We start from the raw sequence: 19,350 nt of genomic DNA, 5'->3' as shown, positions 1-19,350 counted from the left end.
CCTTCAGTTTGTTTCCTGAGCTTAAGAGTCTCCTATGGTTTGTCTCCCTCTTTGGTATCGTCTTGTTTCGTTTTCAGCTCTCTGTCTTTAACAGGTATGGCCCCTGCTGCTCTGGACACAGTTGACTACATCTTTTTTATTGATTCCTTTTCCTTGGCCTGCCCTTTATATGTTATTGTTATATTGGCCCCCTTCTCTTCTCTCATTTGGAAGATTTCTTTCTCTAGGTGGCTTTCCCTTGTTCCTCAGTCACTTGTTTCCTTGGGGAGTGCTAGCATAGCACAACATAACGTTCTTGCCATTATTTCCATCATTCGTTATTATAAATATGTGTTTGATTACCTGCCTTTCTCCTGGATGATAAGCTCCCTGCAGGAGACAGTGTTACTGTTGTTTATCACTATATGTCTAGCATCTGGCACAGTCTCAAATATTAATGTACTCACTAAATGTGTTTATTCAATAAATATTTATTGAGTACATATTATGTAGGCTAAGGAATCTGGCAATAAACAAAACATGAATATTCCTGCTCTATGGAGCTTACTTGTTGAATGAAAAAATGAATGAACAGATGAATGAATGAAACCACACATTCCCTGGACAATGTTACATACTCATGTGTTCAGCCACCACATAAAAAGTGATTAACTCTCAAAATTCTCTATTTCTACTGAGACCTCTTTTCTGAATTCCAGGCCCAGGGATCCAAGGGTCCTTCATTATCCATCTCGATGAATGCTCCCCAAGCATCTCCAAATCAGTGTGTCTAAAGCTTCTCCTCCTTCACCCAGACTTTTTCTTTATTGTGCATTCTCTGTCTTGGTAAAGGGAACTGTGCATCTAGTCATACGTCTTGTCAGCCAGTTCATAGCTGACAGTGTCTTAAATTTCCCTTTAAAACCCCAACCCCCCTAATTTCTGCCTCTGTTCAGTTCAGGTCCCTTGCATCTCTCACTTAGACTGTTGTAGCAAGTTTCTAACTGGTTGCTTTAATTCTGCTCTTAAGTTTTCCAGTCCACCCTTCATATGCCTACCAAAGATATCTTTATAAAATGCAAATTGGTTGTAAGGCATCAGTGAGTTATGTAGAAATAAAATTCAGGAACTTAGTGTAACATTCCAGATCTGGCCCTTGTTTGCCTCTGCAGCCTCTTCACACATTCTCCCTACTTATGACCAGGTAACCATCCATACTGTGCTACTTGCAGTTCCCTTAGTGTGTATATCAGTTTCATTTCTTCATGCCTTTGCTCCTGATGATCTTTTAGTTGAGGGTCCGCGCCCATCCTACCTATCCAGTGCATCAATATACTCCTTTACCAAGATTCATTTCTGGGCTCACATCTGCTCTGCTGGAGTCTTTCTTTGCTGCCCCCCTGCAATTGTTGTCAAACTAACCACATACCCCCACTTAAAAAAAAAAAAAATCTCTATTGTATCCTGTGTTTAAATGCCTCTCTTAGAACATGTTATCCTTATTTAAGTCTCTTTCTCTCACCCCTTGATATCATTTTTTCCACCTTTATTGAGATGTATTTGACATATAGCATTGCCTAAGTTTAAGGTGTACAGCATGATGATTTCATATATGTATATATTGCAGAATGATTACCATAATAAGGTTAGTTTGCACATCCATTATCTCCCTTATTTGTGTGTGTGTGTGTGTGTGTGTGTGTTGAGAACACCTAAGATCTATTCTTTTAGCAACTTTCAAGGATACAATACAGTACCTATTACCTATTGTTAACTATAGTTTCCATGCTATACATTAGAGTCCCCAGAACTTATTCATCTTAAAACTGGAAGTTTGTATCCTTTGACCACTATCACTCATTTCCCCCAACTCCCAGCGATTAGCAACCACCAATCTACCTTCTGTTTTTATGAGTTCAGCTTTTTAGATTCCATATGTAAATAAGATCATACAGTATTTGTCTTTCTTAGTCTGACTTATTTAACTTAGCATAATGTCCTCAAGCTTCATCCATATTATTGCAAATAGGAAGACTTCTTTCTTTTTTAAAGCTGAATAATATTCCTGTGTGTGTTTGTGTGTTTCACATTTTTAACTCCATCTGTTGACATTTAGGCTGCTTCCACATCTTGGCTATTGTAAATAATGCTGCAGTGAACATAAGGATGTAGATATCTCTTTAAGATAGCGATTTCATTTCCTTCACCTATATACCCAGAAATAAGATTGCTAAATCATATATAGTACTTCTATTTTTAATTCTGGGGGGAACTTCCGTACTGTTTTTATAGTGGCTGTACCAATTTACATTCCCACCAACAGCGCACCAGGATTCCCTTTTCTCTACATCCTTGCCAGCACTTCTTATCTCTTGTGCCCTTGATCTCTTTTCAAAAGATCTATTGAACGTATGCTCTGTGCTGTGTGCTATGCTAAGTGCTTTTCATTTATTAGCTCATTTATATTCATAGTTGCCCTGTGAGGTGAGGTAGGTATTACCATCTCCAGATGAGGATGTCAGAGAAGTTACTTATCCAAAGTTACATTATTACTGAATGCCAGAATTAAGATTTCAAGAATGTTGGGTGACACCTAAGCCTGTGCTCTAGTCGTTCTTACTGCCTTTGTTAAAGGACTGGAAGAAAACTTGACAAGCTTTTTAAAAATGATCTTTTGCAACCCTGGATATGCCTATCTTTGGCTTAAAGGATAGGTTTCTGTTGGTATATCATCAGATCATACTAACAGTTTGTCACCTGACTTAATGACCATGGATACATGGAGTTGTAGAGAGCTCTCATCAGTCTGACCTGATGCTTACGATTTTGCTTATCCCCACGGAACTTATGGCAGAAGTAGAAAGACAAGAGAAGACTGAATAATAGTAGAATGAATAAAACAAAAAAATACAACCAAAACAAGTTTTTCTGCAACTATTTATTATGGCAATTTTCAAATATATAGAAAAGTTGACAGAATAGTGCAGTGAACCACCATATACGCTACCTCGATTTCATGGTTGTTGACATTGTGCCATATTTGCTTCATGCCCTCTCATATATTTGCTTTTATTTTTATTACAAATTTACATAAATATATATCTATATAAACTTATGTAGATATCAATAAATTTATTTACTTATATAAAAATTTATTTGCTTATTTTTTTCTGAGCCGAGTGTCATATGTCACCCTAAATACTTCACATTCATCTCCTAAGAATAAGAACATTTCTCTTTATAAACCACATTATGATACTTAACAAAATTAGCAATAATTCCATAATATCAACTGTTGAGTCAATATTCCAATTTCTCTAATTGTCCCAAGAATGTCTTTTATAGCTGTTTTTCCCCTGACCTAGGGTCCAGTCATGGTCCCATGGGTTGCATTTGGTTGGTCTTCAATCTCTAACCTCCAACCCCCATGACATGGACTTTTTGAAGAGTTCAAAGAGCTTGAAGAGTACTTTGCAAAATCTCCCATATTCTGGATTTGTCTGATTGGTTCTTTGTGCTATAATTTAATTTGTTCCTTTTTCCCATTTCTTTGAAATGGGAGTTAGGTTTACAGATTTGATTAAATTCAAGTAAAACATTTAGCAAGAATATTTCATAGGCAATATTGCCTACTTTATACATTAGGAGGTACATAATTTTTATTTTTTTCACTATTAGTGATCTTAAATTAATTCACTTTGGGTAATGACTACCAGATTTCACCATTTAAAGGCACATTTTCTTCTTTGCTCTAAGTAACTAATCTTGACACCTTATATCTTATTTATTAATCTTTCACCTACTGATTTCAATCCCCATTAATGATCCTTGTCTGAATGAGTTATTGCATTGGGGGTTATAAAATGGTGATTTTTAAAATTTGACCTTTCCTTCCAAGTAATTAGCTAGGATTCTTCTGTAAAGAAGGGCTTTACTTTTTTTCCCCTTTCATGCTTTTCTATCTTTTTGAAGTATCACCATGAACTGGTAAATATGTATCTATTAAATTTGCTGTTAGAGTCACTCCTTCCAATGCTCATGTTGTCCCAAATTTGACTAATGAGAGTCTCCTTCAGGGTTGCTTCTATTCCATTTGACAAGTCCCCATCTATTTCTCTTTACATACTTTTTTCCAATATAGCATAGCAACATGTTTCAAGCTTACTTTGTACTTTCCATACCCCAAAATGGGAATTAGCCATTTTTTCCAAGGAGTCGTGGTTCCAGAAAAGGAGAATTGTGCTCTTTATTTGTTTTTGTTTTTGTTTTTTAGTTTAATGATGCTCCCTTTTTTTCTTGCCATATAGATGTTCCTTCATTGAGTTCTGTATTAAATCAGGATTACTAAGTACCAGATCTCAGTATCCCAAATATCCAAGGCAAGGGTGGGATGGGGTAAAAGAGTGGTCTTTGCTATGCCAGAGGAAATCTTCCAGCTTAAGGCGATCACTTCCTACTTTGGCAGCCTACTGGTAATACATCCTGTCTCTGGTCCTTCTCCCTCCACCTTTGATTTTCCTCTTTTTCTTTCTCCCTATGTCCCTATTCATTCTACTTTGACCTTTACTTGTATTTACCTATAGAATGCATTTTGGAATTAAGGCTTTAAGGTTTGCAAAATGATCATTTCCAGCAGCCATTTCGGCTAATTAATTTGATGTTTAGGTTTTGATATGATCTTGCTTAATCTTAATTTATAATTGTTTATTTTATGAAGATTTCTTTCTTTGATGAGGTTGTGACAACTGCTGTTTCTTTCAGTTCTTGAATGGTGGTTTTCCAGATTACCTGTATGTTATATTCTTTTTTTTTTTTAAGATTTTATTTATTTATTTGTCAGAGAGAGAGAGTGCACAAGCTGTGGGAGCTGCAGGCGGAGGGAGAGGCAGAGGGAGAACCAGACTCCCCAGTGAGCAAGGAGCCTGATGCGGGACTCAATCCCAGACCCTGGGATCATGACCTGAGCCGAAGGCAGATCCCTAACCAACTGAGCCACCCAGGTGTCCCTGTATGTTTGATTCTTGTCAGTCATGGTTTGGTGTACACCTTCCCTTAGATTGAATTTTCTACATCTTTTGCATTCTTTTCTGTCATTTGGCCAGGATTGAGTTAAATATGTCTTTTTTCTCACTGTACTCCCGCCCCCAAATCAGTGAAGAAAGGATTTCACCCACATTTTCTTTATATAAATCTTTCTCTCCAGAGCGGGGGTGAAGTCTCATTGTGTTAGGGAGGAGGGAAAATTACTGTATTGTTTGGACATATATTTTGGATTTTCCAGGAAAAGGGGGGCATTTCAAAATCTGGTGAATCAAGACAAATATAAAAAACTGATTAAGGATAGGACTGCCTGTTTTTATATTCTACCGCATAGCATGTGTTTAAATGAATTTGCCTGTAATTTGTCTTCAAATGCTGACATTTAACTCTTAGGCTGTATAATTGTGCTGGCTTTTTCCAGAGTATAATTCTTATTCTGCATGAAGGTAACACGTTCATCTACTGTAAACATTACTGCCTATGGTAACAGCCAGACTAAAAAATTCTTTTTATGTACATGATAGCTGGCAGGAACCCTTGGGACCATCACACATCATTCTCGTCTTTTGAAGCTTACTGACAAAAAGCATGCAATGGAAAACCAGCCTAGTCTGACATAGATTGACTTTGAAATCATATTAGCTTATTTAGAACACTGTTCCTTCTATTGTTACTGTTTTTAAGATACTGAGTATTCAACAAGCTCTTCTAATTAATGTATTCTTTAAACTTAGTAACCTATCCTTTTATTAGAACCACTCCTCTTCTACAAGCCATCTCTGGCTCCTTTTTTTGTTAAAGGTTAATAATGAGAATAATGAAGCAATTGGTTATTTATGCAGTCATGATTGGCAAAAGTTATTAGAACAGGAACCTGCCCAGAGGCGATGATTAGGTTATGAAAATGTTAAGGAATACTGAAACCAGTCACCATTTTTGACATTTACAAAATACTGTTCCCACCCTTAATCGTGATGACCTATTGTAAAAGTATTTATACAGAATAATCTCATTGGACAGTGATTTTTATACCAACAGCATACATAATTAAGTGCGAGGGGGGAGATTTGGAAATGATCTGAGAGAAAAATGGGCCTGGGGAGGAAATTACCACAATGAGAAGAAACAGAACTCTCTCTTGGATGGAACTGTCTCTCACACACCTGATCTACACAGTTAGGTGACCTTTCCAATTAGCATCTTCATCTTGAGCACTTTGCAAGTTTGAGGAGCTGTTCTTCACATTAGACTATGAAAAATGTAGAGAGGTATATGGGCAGAAAATTTCCTGATGATGGTTTTATTTATGAAACATTGACTTAATTGACATTATAGAAAAACAAAACAAGACAAAAATCTAATTATAATCCCTTTATGTTTAATATGGTTAGAACTTTCTTTGTAAATTAGGCAGTAATTATTTTTACCACAACAGTATTATCACTTCTACTCTGCATTTTTTTGGTAGCAGTTTTACTGAGATATAACACACAATAAAATTTACCCTTTTGAAGTGTGCAGTTAAGTCTATGGCCATACCACCCTGAATGTGCCCGATCTGGTCTGAAGTCTGCAAGTTAGTGGTTTTGAGAGTATTCCCAAAGCTGTGCAAACACAACTATCTAATTCCAGAACATGTTCATTACCTAACCCCCAGAACCAGTACCCATTAGCAGTTGTTCCCTATTCCCCCTCCCCCACCCCTAGTGCTAGCAAACACTAATGTACTTTCTATCTATATGGATTTGCCTATTCTGGACATTTTTTTTCCTTCAGCTTTTCTCATGTAATATATACTTCAGAAAATTGGAGAAGAGGACAGAAAGTGAATGTGGATGAATAAAACTTACTAGTGATCCTGTATACTTAGAACTGGGTATTCTTTCCCCTAGTTCATTGGAATAGGTATTTAAAACAATAACAACAACAACAACAAAAAACCCAACATCTTTATATAAATAAAATCATACAATATGTGGCCTTTTGTGTCTGTCTTCGTTAGCATAATGTATTCAAAGTTCATCCATATTGTAGCATGTAGCAATACTTTGTTTCCTTTTATGGCTGAAGAGTATTCTGTTGTATAGATATATTGCATTTAGTTTATCCATTTATCACTTGGTAACATTTGAGTTGTTTTCACTTTTTCACTATTACGAAGAATACTACGCTGAATATTCATGTACAGGTTTTTGTATGGACATACATTTTTTATTCTCTTGTGCTTATACCTAAATGTGCAATTGCTGAGTCATATGTAACTCAATGTCTAACTTTTGAGGGCGATGCTAAATTATTTTCCAAAGCAGCAGTGCCATGTTACATTCCCATTAGCTATATAGGAGGGTTGTAATTTTTCCACATCCTTGTCAAAGCTTTTTATTGTCAGTCTTTTTGATGATAGCCATTCTAGTAGATACAAAGTGGTATCTCATATTATGGTCTTGATTTGCATTTTCCTAATGTTTAATGATATTGGGCATATTTTCTTGTGCTGCTTGGGCATATGTATATTTTCTTTTGGGAAATGTCTATTCAAGTTCATTGCCCATTTTTAATTAGGTTAAATAGTTCCTTATTGTTGAATCGTACAAGGTCCTTAGATATTCTGAATACCAGTCTCTTATCATCTATATGATTTGCAAATATTTTCTCTCATTCCAGAGGTTGTTTTTCAATTTCTTAATAGGGTCCTTTGAAGCAAAAGTCGGTTTTTTTGTTTTATTTTTTAAATTTGGAAGTCCAATTTATGTGTTTATTCTTTGGCTTCTGTGCTTTCAGGTGACCATTGCCTAATCCCAGGTTACGAAGATTTACTTTTATGAATTTCACAGTTTTAGCTCTTATATTTAGGTCACTGATCCATTTTCAGTTAGTTTTTGTATATGGTGTGAGATAGGAGTCTCTCATGAAGAATGAGAACTTCATTCTTTTGCATGTTTGTTTTTATTCATTCAAATGTAAAGATTTGAGAGAGAAATTTCTCTTCAAATGAGATAACCATTGCTATTCTCTTTGCGAATTACTGTTTACATGATTTTTTTGGGGGGGGTGGATATATGTACTGTGTTCATCTACGTGCACTCTCACCAAATATGGTTGCACTTTTTTCTCTCTTTTGTTTATTGGAATCTAAAAAGCAGCACTGATAGATACAGTTTGAATCCGTTTATTCGTTTTTTTCCCTTAATTTACAATCTCACCTCTTCAGCTACAGTATAGAGAATGCCAAGAACTTCTAAGTCTCTATCAGAAATATCTATCAGAACAGCAAGAGAAGCTCACCATGTCTCTCTCAGAACTTGGTGCTGCTAGAGTGCAGGAACAACAGGTAAGCATCTTTATTCTTACCTTTTCTTGACTTTAATGGATCAGCAAGATGTCTGAAGAATCATTTGCCTTTACTTTGAGTCACAGAATATAACATTGTCTTAAAGCATGTAAGTATAGCATGTGATTGAGGTAGTGTCATTTACTTCTTCTTTTTTTTTTTTTTTTCATCTCCTATTCCTGGGGCGCAGAGGTCAGGAATGATTACTTGAAGCAGGCTCTGGGTCAGTGGGAAAGCTCCTAGTTGTAAGAAAGCACAGCAGGAATGGTAAAGAAAACTCACTGCTCTGTTGCTTAATGAAGATCAGGTGGGCTGTTTGTTACTCATTGTCCTTGTGGAAAACATTAATGAGCCTTTCCTAACTCACGTTTACATTTTTAGAATAATAAAAGTGATTTGGTGACTTATAAAATCTTTAATTGAAGAAAATTGGAGTATTTTGCATGATTTTATGTTTGTATGTATATATTAATCACATAAGTATGTATGAGAGTCTTTGTATATAACATTTATATACATATCATTAAATGGTATATATTGTATAATTAAATGAAGGTTCAGAACCGTGCCAGTTGTGATGTGAAACAAGCTCTAAAAACTTACTTCTTGCCCTCTAGCAAGTGATACTTGGTATTTTTTCATATCCAAATGAGTTTATATATTCAAATGGATGAGAACAATAAGTATTATATACTAAAACATTGTAGAAAAAAACTGTGCAGTAGGGTCCAAGCCATTCATATTAAATATTAAAGCCTGGCTAATGTACTAATGTGTTATCTTCCCCTTTTGAATAATATCAGGTCCTGTGAATGATTTTTTTTTTTTAAGATTTTATTTATTTATTTGACAGAGAGAGAGAGAGCGAGAGCAGGAACACAATCAGGGGGAGTGGGAGAGGGAGAAGCAGGCTTCCTGCCGAGCAGGGAGCCCGATGTGGGACTAGATCCCAGGACCCTGGGATCATGACCTGAGCCGAAGGCAGACGCTTAACGACTGAGCCACCCAGGTGCCCCTGTGAATGATTTTTTGCAACCCTTCTAAAGAATATCATTGCTGTTCAGCCCAGAGACCACTATCTCAGATAGGTGAAGAGTTTGGACCAAGAAAACTTCAGTTTTGAACTTAAAGTTTAGACTCATGGAAAGGTTAAGATAATAAATAATAATTTTGCTGGAATGTTGTGTAGCTCAGACTTATATCCTTGTTTTGAAGTCACAACATTTATGAGAAATGGCCTCGCCTGGCTGGCTCAGTCAGTAGAGCATGCGACTTTTGATCTTGGGGTGGTGAGTTCAGGCAAGCCCCATGTTGGGCATAGAAATTACTAAGAAAAATAAACTGAAAAAAAATGGCCGAAGTATGAATGGTTTATTTGTATTCTAACTTGAAATAGTTTCTTTTGTTCTGTTTTCTGAAAAACGTAGGCTATAAAATGACAGAGGATGGTGGCAGCTAATCTTGATGGTTTGGCTGGATTTCCCCTGCCACTTTGAAAGCAGGGCAGGCAGTTTGGAAGGTGGTCCTTGTCTCTTGTGGGTGGGTTAGAGAAAATTGTACCATAAAGATCAGGTTTCCGACCTTTGCTTTTGTATTCCCACTCCTTCTGTCTATATGACAAAGGTGTGTTGGGGGCACAAAAATGAAGGGCAACCCATTTGGCAAGGGTATTGGAGGGGAGGCAGAGGGTTTTTTGATTGCCAGTGTAGAGCCTTTGGACCTTAAATATATAGACTGAGAGTCAATAAATAGTCACTAGAGGGCTCTGGAGGCATCTAGGGGGCTCTAAAGACTTCTAGATAAGGAGGCCTCTCTCTTTTCTTTTTTTATCTACTTCTGAAATTGGGGGAAAAAAACTTTCTCGGGTATTAATGTTTTGTTTAAGTTAGTGATTCTTGGCAGTTTCACTAGAGACCCCTCATAATTAACACTGACTCTCTAACCTTAACTTTGAGGAACAAAACTAAAAAAATCACTAGTAGTAGAATGAAGATGTTGGCCAAGTACATGGAGAGAGCACCCTCAAAAGCAAAAAAAGAGATACTTTTGAATTTTCATTTTGACTTAGTCATGAGAAAATTTTAAAACCATGTTTTCAGGAAGTGCCTGGTAGTCAAGTCATTATGTCTTATGTGCAATGAAAATGAAATTGAAGCTACTTATAGGCTCTGCCATTTGAGTTTAGAGAGGCAAAATAAGTTTCTTTTTGAACGCCAACTGGAGATTATCATCTTGCTTCCTATGATATCTGTTTTGTTCTTTGTGACAGGCTTCTTTTACCTGAACATTCCCTCTCATGGGAATTGGGTAAGTTTGGTCAACAAGTTTGTTTTATGTCAGGAAGGGCATCACTGTAATAACTCTGATCCTGAATGAGGATGTCAGGTAAACAGTAAATTTTATTTGTTCTCAAAATAAGGTGTTTTTTTTAAACTAATAATATCCAGATTTTATGATGGAGATGGCAGCAGTTCATTTTTCATGAGGCATTTATTTGACTTTATGAGACTTTTTCTGTTTCTTCTTTGCATTGGTGGCATCTGGCTCAAACTGCATATTATATATTTTGCTTATAGTTTAATTAAATCCACAGTTCACCAGAAGAATGCCCTATCATATGATTTTCTTCTTTGACTTCTGCCATTTCCTTGAAACTACTCCATTTACTCCATTTACTCCATTTTTTCCTTGTTTCTCCCTCATCCTCTTTCTTGCTATGCTATCAAAGGTGAATTTTCTCATTTATTCAGCCTGGATTCATTGTGGATTCTAGAAATGTTTTTCACATGTTCTATTTAGATTAAAATATTTCATTGATGTGTGTCTGCCACTTCATTTCCTGATCTTAAGAAATAGTTCTTACCCATAGTATAACTGTGGTCTTGGATGTGGGAGGATCTAGTAACCACAATTTTGGCCAATGTACATTTTAGAGTATAGCTTTTCTTATCACAGTTGAGTGTTATTTCTTTTTTGTGAATCTGAACTTTAATGTCACCTCAAACTATGATGCTTATAACTTCTACTTTAGTCTTATTTGATAGGCTCTACCATTTTAGAAATGTTACAGTATTTCTGAAGTATTCTTTATATTAAGAGAAAGCCTAGGTAGCATTTTGAGTAGCTTCTCCCACTGTCACTTAAAAATGTTGGTGTGTAGGCCTACCTTATTGTTTTCCTTACCTCTTCATTTTTTTGTCAAGATGATATAAAAAATAAAGGAGATTTGGAATCTTTTTGAGATTTCCCCTTTTCTATAAATTGGACAAAATCATTATTACTTTTCAGCCATGGGCAGTAGATATTAATGAATCTCTGCTGTTCTGATCTGGGAAAAGGCCTTTTATAGAAACTTTTCCATCTTGTTCATAATTACTTGTTCCATGTTTCTTAATTTGGGTCTGGGTCATGGATTGAACAGAATTTGAAATATACTAAAGATAAATCATTGCTGAGTATATGTTTAATATTTCTTGGTGGTTTCTACTACCATTGTCTCCATAGTTTTGTCAAAAGAGTTTTTGTTGGGGCACCTGGGTGGCTCAATCGTTAAGCATCTGCCTTCGGCTCAGGTCATGATCCCAGGGTCCTGGGATCGAGCCCCACATCAGGCTCTCTGCTCCGCGGGAAGCCTGCTTCTCCCTCTCCCACTCCCCCTGCTTGTGTTCTCTCTCTCGTTGTGTCTCTCTCTGTCAAATAAATAAATAAAATCTTTAAAAAAAAAAAAAAAGAGTTTTTGTTGTGCTTAGGGCCATAGTGCCTTGGGACTACTTCCTGTTCTGAGATTACTTTCATGTATTTTTTTGGTTAAATTTTTGTTGTTGTTGTTTAACTGCCATATGTAGTCATGTGGTAATTGAGTTCCTTACCATTTTAATTCCATCTAATTTTATGCATTTTAATATGTATTTAATGTGTAATATTTATTTTAATTTCATCTAGTACTAAGCTACCCTTGAGTTTAAGAAGCCCAGATTTTATTGGCAGTCCAGAAGGTTCACCATACTTCTGACAAACCAAATCAAAGAAAAAGTCATGCTCTTTGGATATCTGTAATAGAATGTCTGGCTCAAATGTACTAAGCTCCTCACAGAATAAAAGATCTATAGATATAACAAGAATACGATGAACAGCTGACTTCTCGTCAGAAACAATGGAGGAACTAGACAGTAGGATGGCATACATAGTCAAAGAGCTATAGGGGGAAAAAACAACAACCTAGCAATCAAGGAAAGCTATCCTTCAAAAGTGAAGATCACATAAAGACATTCCTAAATAAAAAAAGACTGAGAGAGTTGGTTGCTAGCTTACCTGCCTAACAATACAAATAGAAGTTTGTTCATATGAAAAGAAATGACTTAAGACAGTAATTCAAATTCACTGAGAAATAGAGCACTGGTAAAAGTAATTATGCATCCCTCTTTTCTTAAATAACTTAAAAGATACCTGAATAAAACAATAATTATAAAACTATATTGTTGAGCTTATAAGATATAAAGATGGCATGTGTATTTGCACAAAGGGAGGAGAATGGAAGAGAGCTATATTGGAGAAAGTTTTCTGTTACTGGGATAAAACTCTTTATTCATAAACAATGTGATCTTGTATGTAGGAAATCTTTTTTTTTTTTTAAGATTGTATTTATTTATTAGAGAGGGTGAGAGAGAGCATGAGAGGGGAGGGGGTCAGAGGGAGAAGCAGACTACCTGCTGAGCAGGGAGCCTGATGTGGGACTTGATCCCAGGACTCCAGGATCATGACCTGAGCTGAAGGCAGTCACTTAACCACTGAGCCACCCAGGCGCCCTGTATGTAGAAAATCTTAAGGAATCAAAAAAAACCTGATAGAGCTAATAAATGAGTTCAGCAAGGTTGCAGGATACAAGATCAATAGGCAAAAATCAATTTTATTTCTGTTTACTACCAGTGAACAACTTAAAAATGGATATATTTAATAAAAGCAGTGTAAGACTTACACACTAAAAACAAGCAAAATATTGCTGAGGGAAATTAAAGATCTAAATAAATGGAAATTATTCCGTGTTTATGGATTGCAAGACTCAAAGTTAAAGTGGCAGTTCTTTCCAAGTTAATCTGTAGATTCATTACAATTTCTATCAGATTTCCAGCATATTTTGATAATTTGGTTTTTGCAGAAATTGATAAGATGAAAAAATGTATATGGAAATCCAAAGGAATAAGAATAGCTGAAAATAATTTTGAGAAATAAGAGCAAATTTGAAAATTATTCTTTCCAATTGCAAAATTTACTCTAAAGCTGCAGTATAATAAAATTTTAACCTGACTCACATGACTTTTTCCTCTTGGCAAAATCATACAACCACAAGGAATGTATTCTGTCAACAACATGAATGAGTTTGGAAGCAGGTTCTTCCTCAGATATTCCAGATTAGAGCCCAGCCCAGCTGACATCTTTTAGTCTTATGAGAAACCAAGCAGAGAACCTAACCAAGCCTGCCTGGACTTCTGACCTACAGAATTATGAGCTAATGAATTTGTGTTATTTTAAACCACTGCATTTGTGGCAATTAGTTATGCAGAAATAGAAAATAAGACATACAGTATTCATGACAATGTAGCACTGCCAGTATAGTGCATGCCATATATATGATGGACCTATAGATCAATGAACAGAACTATGAATTCAGAAATACACTCTAGCAATTATGGTAAATTGATTTTCAACAAAAATGCTAATTCAATTCATTGGGAAAAAATCTTTTAAACAGGCATTGATAGGACAATTGGACACTTAGAGAAAAGATAAATTTAGACCCTTCATACCAGCCACAATTTTTTTTTTTTTTTTACCACCCACAAAGTTTAACTTCAACATTAAGGACACCTTTTTTTGAAACCTAACTTCAGATACTGATTTTTTTCAGCACCAGTTTTTGTTTTCTTTAAGTGCAGTGCTCTTTATGCATGTTACAGTAACCATGTGAACTTGAACACTGATCACATATATCATTTAGTCTTATGTAATTAATAGTAACCAGAAGTATTGCCTTTAAATAAGGATAAAAGTATTATTTTATGGTACATAAGAGTACCATAGAAGGTACCAGAGAAGGTAATGCTTTATCAAAATGCAGAAGAATTTGCTGAAATATAAGTAAGGAGAACTCCAATAAAGAACATGAGAAGTCTGAATACTTGGTCACATTTACTAACTCTGACTCACTGCATGTTACTGGTCTTTTAAAGAGTAAGTTATATTACTATAGGAAATTACAACTCAAAGCATAGGGTAAAGGCAAACGTGTATAGACAGAAAAAAGATCAGTGATTGCCTGGGGTCAGTGGGAGGGAAGAAATAAATAGGTAGAGCATTTCTCAAAGCCCATGGAACCCTATAACACAAAGACACAAAGAGTAAACCCTAATGTGAATTTTATGAACTTCAGGTAATAATAAGGCATCAATATTGATTTAATCAGTTGTAACAAATAAACTACAGTAATAGAAGATGTTAAAAATCAGGGAAACATGGGGTGAAGAGAGGAAGTATATCTTGTCTATTAAAAATTTTTTAATCTATTTTTAAATTTAAAACTGCTCTTAAAAAAGTCTATTAATGTAAAAAAAATACAATGAAAAGAAAGTACAGGGTATAAGTTACTGTAAAGTTGTTACCAAAATTTGTTTTATATTCTTAATGAACTATGTTTTCCTGGCTGTTGGCTGGAATGTCATAAATTACTTAACTGGAGAGCAAGCATAGCCATCTAGTATCTGTATTTTAAGCTAAATTTAATTTTTCATATTTAATACATGTCATTTAATTCATGCAACAAGACTGTGAGCTATCCTTTCTTTGAAGGTAGTATATTAGTTATGTCTTCTTTGTAACAAATATCCACTAAATTTAGTGGCTTAAAATACATACTTATTTTCCCACACTTTCTGTGGGTCAGAAATTCAGTCAAGTCTTAGCTGGTTCCTGTGCTTCAGCGTCTCTTGGGGGCTGCAATGAAGGTGTTAACAGAGGCTGTATTCTTATGTAAAGGCTTGACCAAGGATGGGTAGAATCTGCTTCCATGTTCATCACATTGTGGTTGGCAGAAATCAGTTTCTTACAGGTTTTTGGATTGTGGGCCTCCTAGCTGGCTAATGGCTGGAGGCCACCCTCAGTTCCTTGCTGTGTAGGCCTCTCCAGGGTGGCTCCTTGTTTTATCAAAATGTACAAGCCAAGAAGGTAATAGAGTCTACTTGCAAGACAGAAGTTGTTGTTTTATGTAACCTAATTGAAGGAGTGAACTTTCATCACTTTTGCTGTATTAGAGGCAAGTCATAGGTCCTGGTACACACAAAGGGAGATGATCACACACAAGGGCAGGATTACCAGGGGATAGGGATCACTGGGTTCATCTGAGAAGCTGCTTGCCATAGGTGAGAAGTTAAGCAAATTGTATACCACAGTGGTATTTGAGTATCTGGAAATTTATGAAATTCTTGGGGCATATTTCTCTAGGTAAGATTCTAGTTTGTTTTGTGAAAATTTATATCTTTATTTTCATTTGTCTAAATTCTTGATTTTTCTGGTATTTAAATATATGAATTTTGTGTTAGAGAAGTCATGGTGGCTGTCCAGTCTGCAGAATGGATTATTCTTACTAGTTCTTAAATATTTTACTTTTCAGTATGTTTTTCCCATTATTTATTATGGCCTTTTTATTATTTATTCAGACAACTATACAAATTAACAGACCATTTCCTACCAATTTGAGAGATCAGTCTCTATACACTCCATTGAAAGTCATGCATACCTAATTCAGATCTTCAAATCAGGCTAAATTGAATAATAAATAATTATTTGGTGACATACTGTAAGTCTCATAATCACTGAAAACCAAATCAACATGAAAGACAAGTATTTTCTATTGTCTTAATATTAATTTTTCAAATCAAATTACTTGATAATTGGTACTGAGTGCACAGTCTTTCACATACTTGGGTATTCCACAAATATTTTTCAAACCAGAAGGTCTATTTTTCAGTGCAACCTAGACACTAATAGTTGGCTATTGACTTAAAGAAATAGGCTTTCTACTCGTAGGTTACAGATTCAAAATTAAATCTGGAAAATCTTTAAACTGATAGTATTAATAACATTGAACTTTGTATGTTCTCTATATTAGATATGATTGGGATACATGGTCAAAATATGTTGAACAACTTAGGTTTATGGTCACTCTCTTTGGAGTCAATGTTGTTTGCCTTTGTATCTGATTATTTTGACTTTTTTTCTCAGCCCTACATCTCAGAAGGCTATTTTGTTTGTTTATTTCAAGTGCCTCAAAGACTGTACCAGCTGTCATAGGTCATCATGTAATAGAAAAGAGAATCTAATACTAAACAGATTGTCTCACTATTACAGGATTCCACTTACATGAGGTTTCTAAAGTAGTCAAACTCTTGTAAACAGAAAGTAGAATGGTGGATGTGCTGGGGGGGGCGGGGGAAGGGTAGTTAGTTTTCAATGGAGATAGAGTTTTACTTTTGCAAGATGAAAACATTCTAGAGTTCTATTATACAACAATATATATGACTAAAACTAGTGTATTGTATCTTTAGAAGTGGTTAAGATGGTTAAATTTTGTTTGTGGTTTTGACCACAATTAAATAGATTGAGGGGCACCTGGGTGGCTCAGTCAGTTAAGCGACTGCCTTCGGCTCAGGTCATGCAGGGTCCTGGGTTCTAGCCCCACATCAGGCTTCCTGCTCAGTGGGCAGGGAGTCTGCTTCTCCACGTCCCCCTGCTCATGCTCTCTCACTCACTCACTCCTCTCTCTCTTTCTATTAAATAAATAAAATCTTAAAAATAAAATAAAGTAATAAATAAATAAATAGATTGTGTCAGTCCAGGAATGAATGAATTTTTACTCATGGAACAGAAAGTCTTGATCTGAAACCAGTTCTATTGACTGCAGTATAGAAGCAGCCGCAGTAGTCATCCTTGATTTTACAGAGTTAGCAACAGCATGCTCAGATAAGAAGTCTAAGTGCAGAAGAGAGAATTGGGCCACTTTTTATTATTACATTGATATCAGCCTACTGTCCATCTGCACTCTTTCAAAGCTAGGCTTTTTATCAAAGGACCGAGGTACCAGCTGGAAGAAATCCTAAACACCCTTTTCCCCCATTTTGGATGGGAATACTGACATTCTTATATCAAGTATCACTGACGAAGATATTTGACAGCACCTTCCAGGTAAACAGATAATATCTCAGAAAATATAATAACTGACTGTCTTATTTATGGAGTCAAACCTTCTCATAACTTCTCTTCCTTCAAGTGCCTGTTAACTAAGTTAAACTTCAGACACTCTCGTTGCCTGATTTTTATAGTCTTTATTATTCAGTGAACATTAAATTATTTCTTCCCTTGTTAACTTTTTATTTGAACCCTTGCTAGCCTGTTTGCTGCTTCTTTCAAATTAATGTGATTTTGAGCCATAGTATAGTATTTGATTGGTTAATCCTGTCATTATAGTAATAACACTCATTATCTGATTGGAATTTTAAAGTACATGTCAATGTGTAAAGATTAATTTTCTCATATGGGAGAAAGATAAGTGGAATGGATAGGATAAATGGAATTATTTACTTGGCAAATGTATATTGAGCCCTACTGTGTGCTCACTGTTTTGAGTGTTCTGGATACAGATCCTGCCTTCATGGACCATATAATCTCAAAAGACAATTTAACAAGGAAAAAGAAATTAAATTTCAGAAAATAACAAGGCTATGTAATAGAGAGTGACTAGGTAGAGCATACATGGATGAGCCCTTTGAGAATATTGCAATATAGAAAGAAAAATAGAGGTACAAGATAGCTGTTAAAGGAAGAAGAAAACTCAGTAAGAGGAAAGGCACATAAATAGGTCATGAGACCGGTTTATGAGACCAGTTTGGTGTCTCCAAATAAGTAACTGCAGGAGATTAGAAAATGTGTCAGCTGCCCATCACAAAAGCTGGAGCAATAGAGAAGGGTTTGTGCAGAAGCCAGAGGTGACTGAGAAGAGCTGCTAAGATTCACCCAGTTCGTTAGCCTCCTTTATGAAGCCATACCTATGTGGCTTTCAGCTCATTTTGACAATTGCTGTAGCTATTACCTTGCTTTTTATTAGTGTCATTTTTCTCTGGTCCATTGCTAAAACTTTTCTGTCACTCCTCAGTATTTACTCTTGTTTCTGTCTTTTTCCCCTTTTGTTCTTTGGCTTCTCCTTATTTCCCTCCAAGTCTGTAGATGATTTTCAGGTTCTGATCTGTCTCTCTCTGGCTTTTCTTTCCACCCTACCATCAGTCCTCCTACTCATTCAGAGAAGCTTACGTTGTTTGTAATCACTTGCAGATGGAAGACTTCTTAAATAAAGGTCTTCACCTGTGACTATATGCCATAATTACTTCATTATCTGTCTCATTACTTCCACTGCCACTACTCAGTGCCATGCAATCTTGGGGCGGCAGTCCCTGCCATCTTTTATTTTCTTGATTTCTCTTTGGTTAAGAGTCATTTGCCATGTTCACTTTTGTAATCATAGAATTTAAGGATTACTTTGGTGCAATTCAGAGCTATAAGTAAACAGCCAGTGTACATGCTGCTATTACCTGCTACACAGAGGTGACCTCATAATCTTTATCATAGTCTTAATAGCCCTCATTAGTGAATCTGAGTTAGAACAAAACCTATTTTCATTCCTAGTTTAAGGAAGGTTACAGAAGGGAGGAGGGTGGGGGGATGGGGTAACTGGGTGATGGGTATTAAGAGGGACATGTGTTGTGATGAGCACTGGGTGTTATACACAGCTAATGAATTGCTGAACACTACGTCAAAAACTAATGATGTATTATATATTGGCTAACTGAACATAATAAAAAAAAAATTCACAAGAAAAAAAAATACTTTCCAGTACTTCCACTTCCAGACAGGATAGAATAATTGCAACTAAATATGTGCACTAAAACAAATAGAAA

At 35.8% G+C, this 19,350-nt stretch overlaps 1 protein-coding gene across 9 annotated transcripts in view; it reads left to right on the top strand.

Moving 5' to 3' along the window:
* KIAA1328 (KIAA1328 ortholog) overlaps positions 1 to 19,350 on the top strand; it is a 355,771-nt gene that overhangs the window by 125,660 nt on the left and 210,761 nt on the right. For all 9 annotated transcript variants that reach the window (XR_013443327.1, XM_078060413.1, XM_078060410.1 and 6 more), the window contains one exon: positions 8,223 to 8,350. Coding sequence is in view for 8 of the 9 variants with exons in the window: in XM_078060413.1 (XP_077916539.1) it covers positions 8,223 to 8,350 (128 nt within the window). In the remaining variant the exon portion in view is untranslated. The remainder of the gene's footprint in view (positions 1 to 8,222; positions 8,351 to 19,350) is intronic.

This window comes from Halichoerus grypus, chromosome 13 (assembly GCF_964656455.1).
Source record: "Halichoerus grypus chromosome 13, mHalGry1.hap1.1, whole genome shotgun sequence".
In the NCBI taxonomy this organism is placed as follows: Eukaryota; Metazoa; Chordata; class Mammalia; order Carnivora; family Phocidae; genus Halichoerus; species Halichoerus grypus.
Note: the sequence above shows the minus strand (reverse complement) of the source record. Positions and strands in the feature narration are given on the sequence as shown.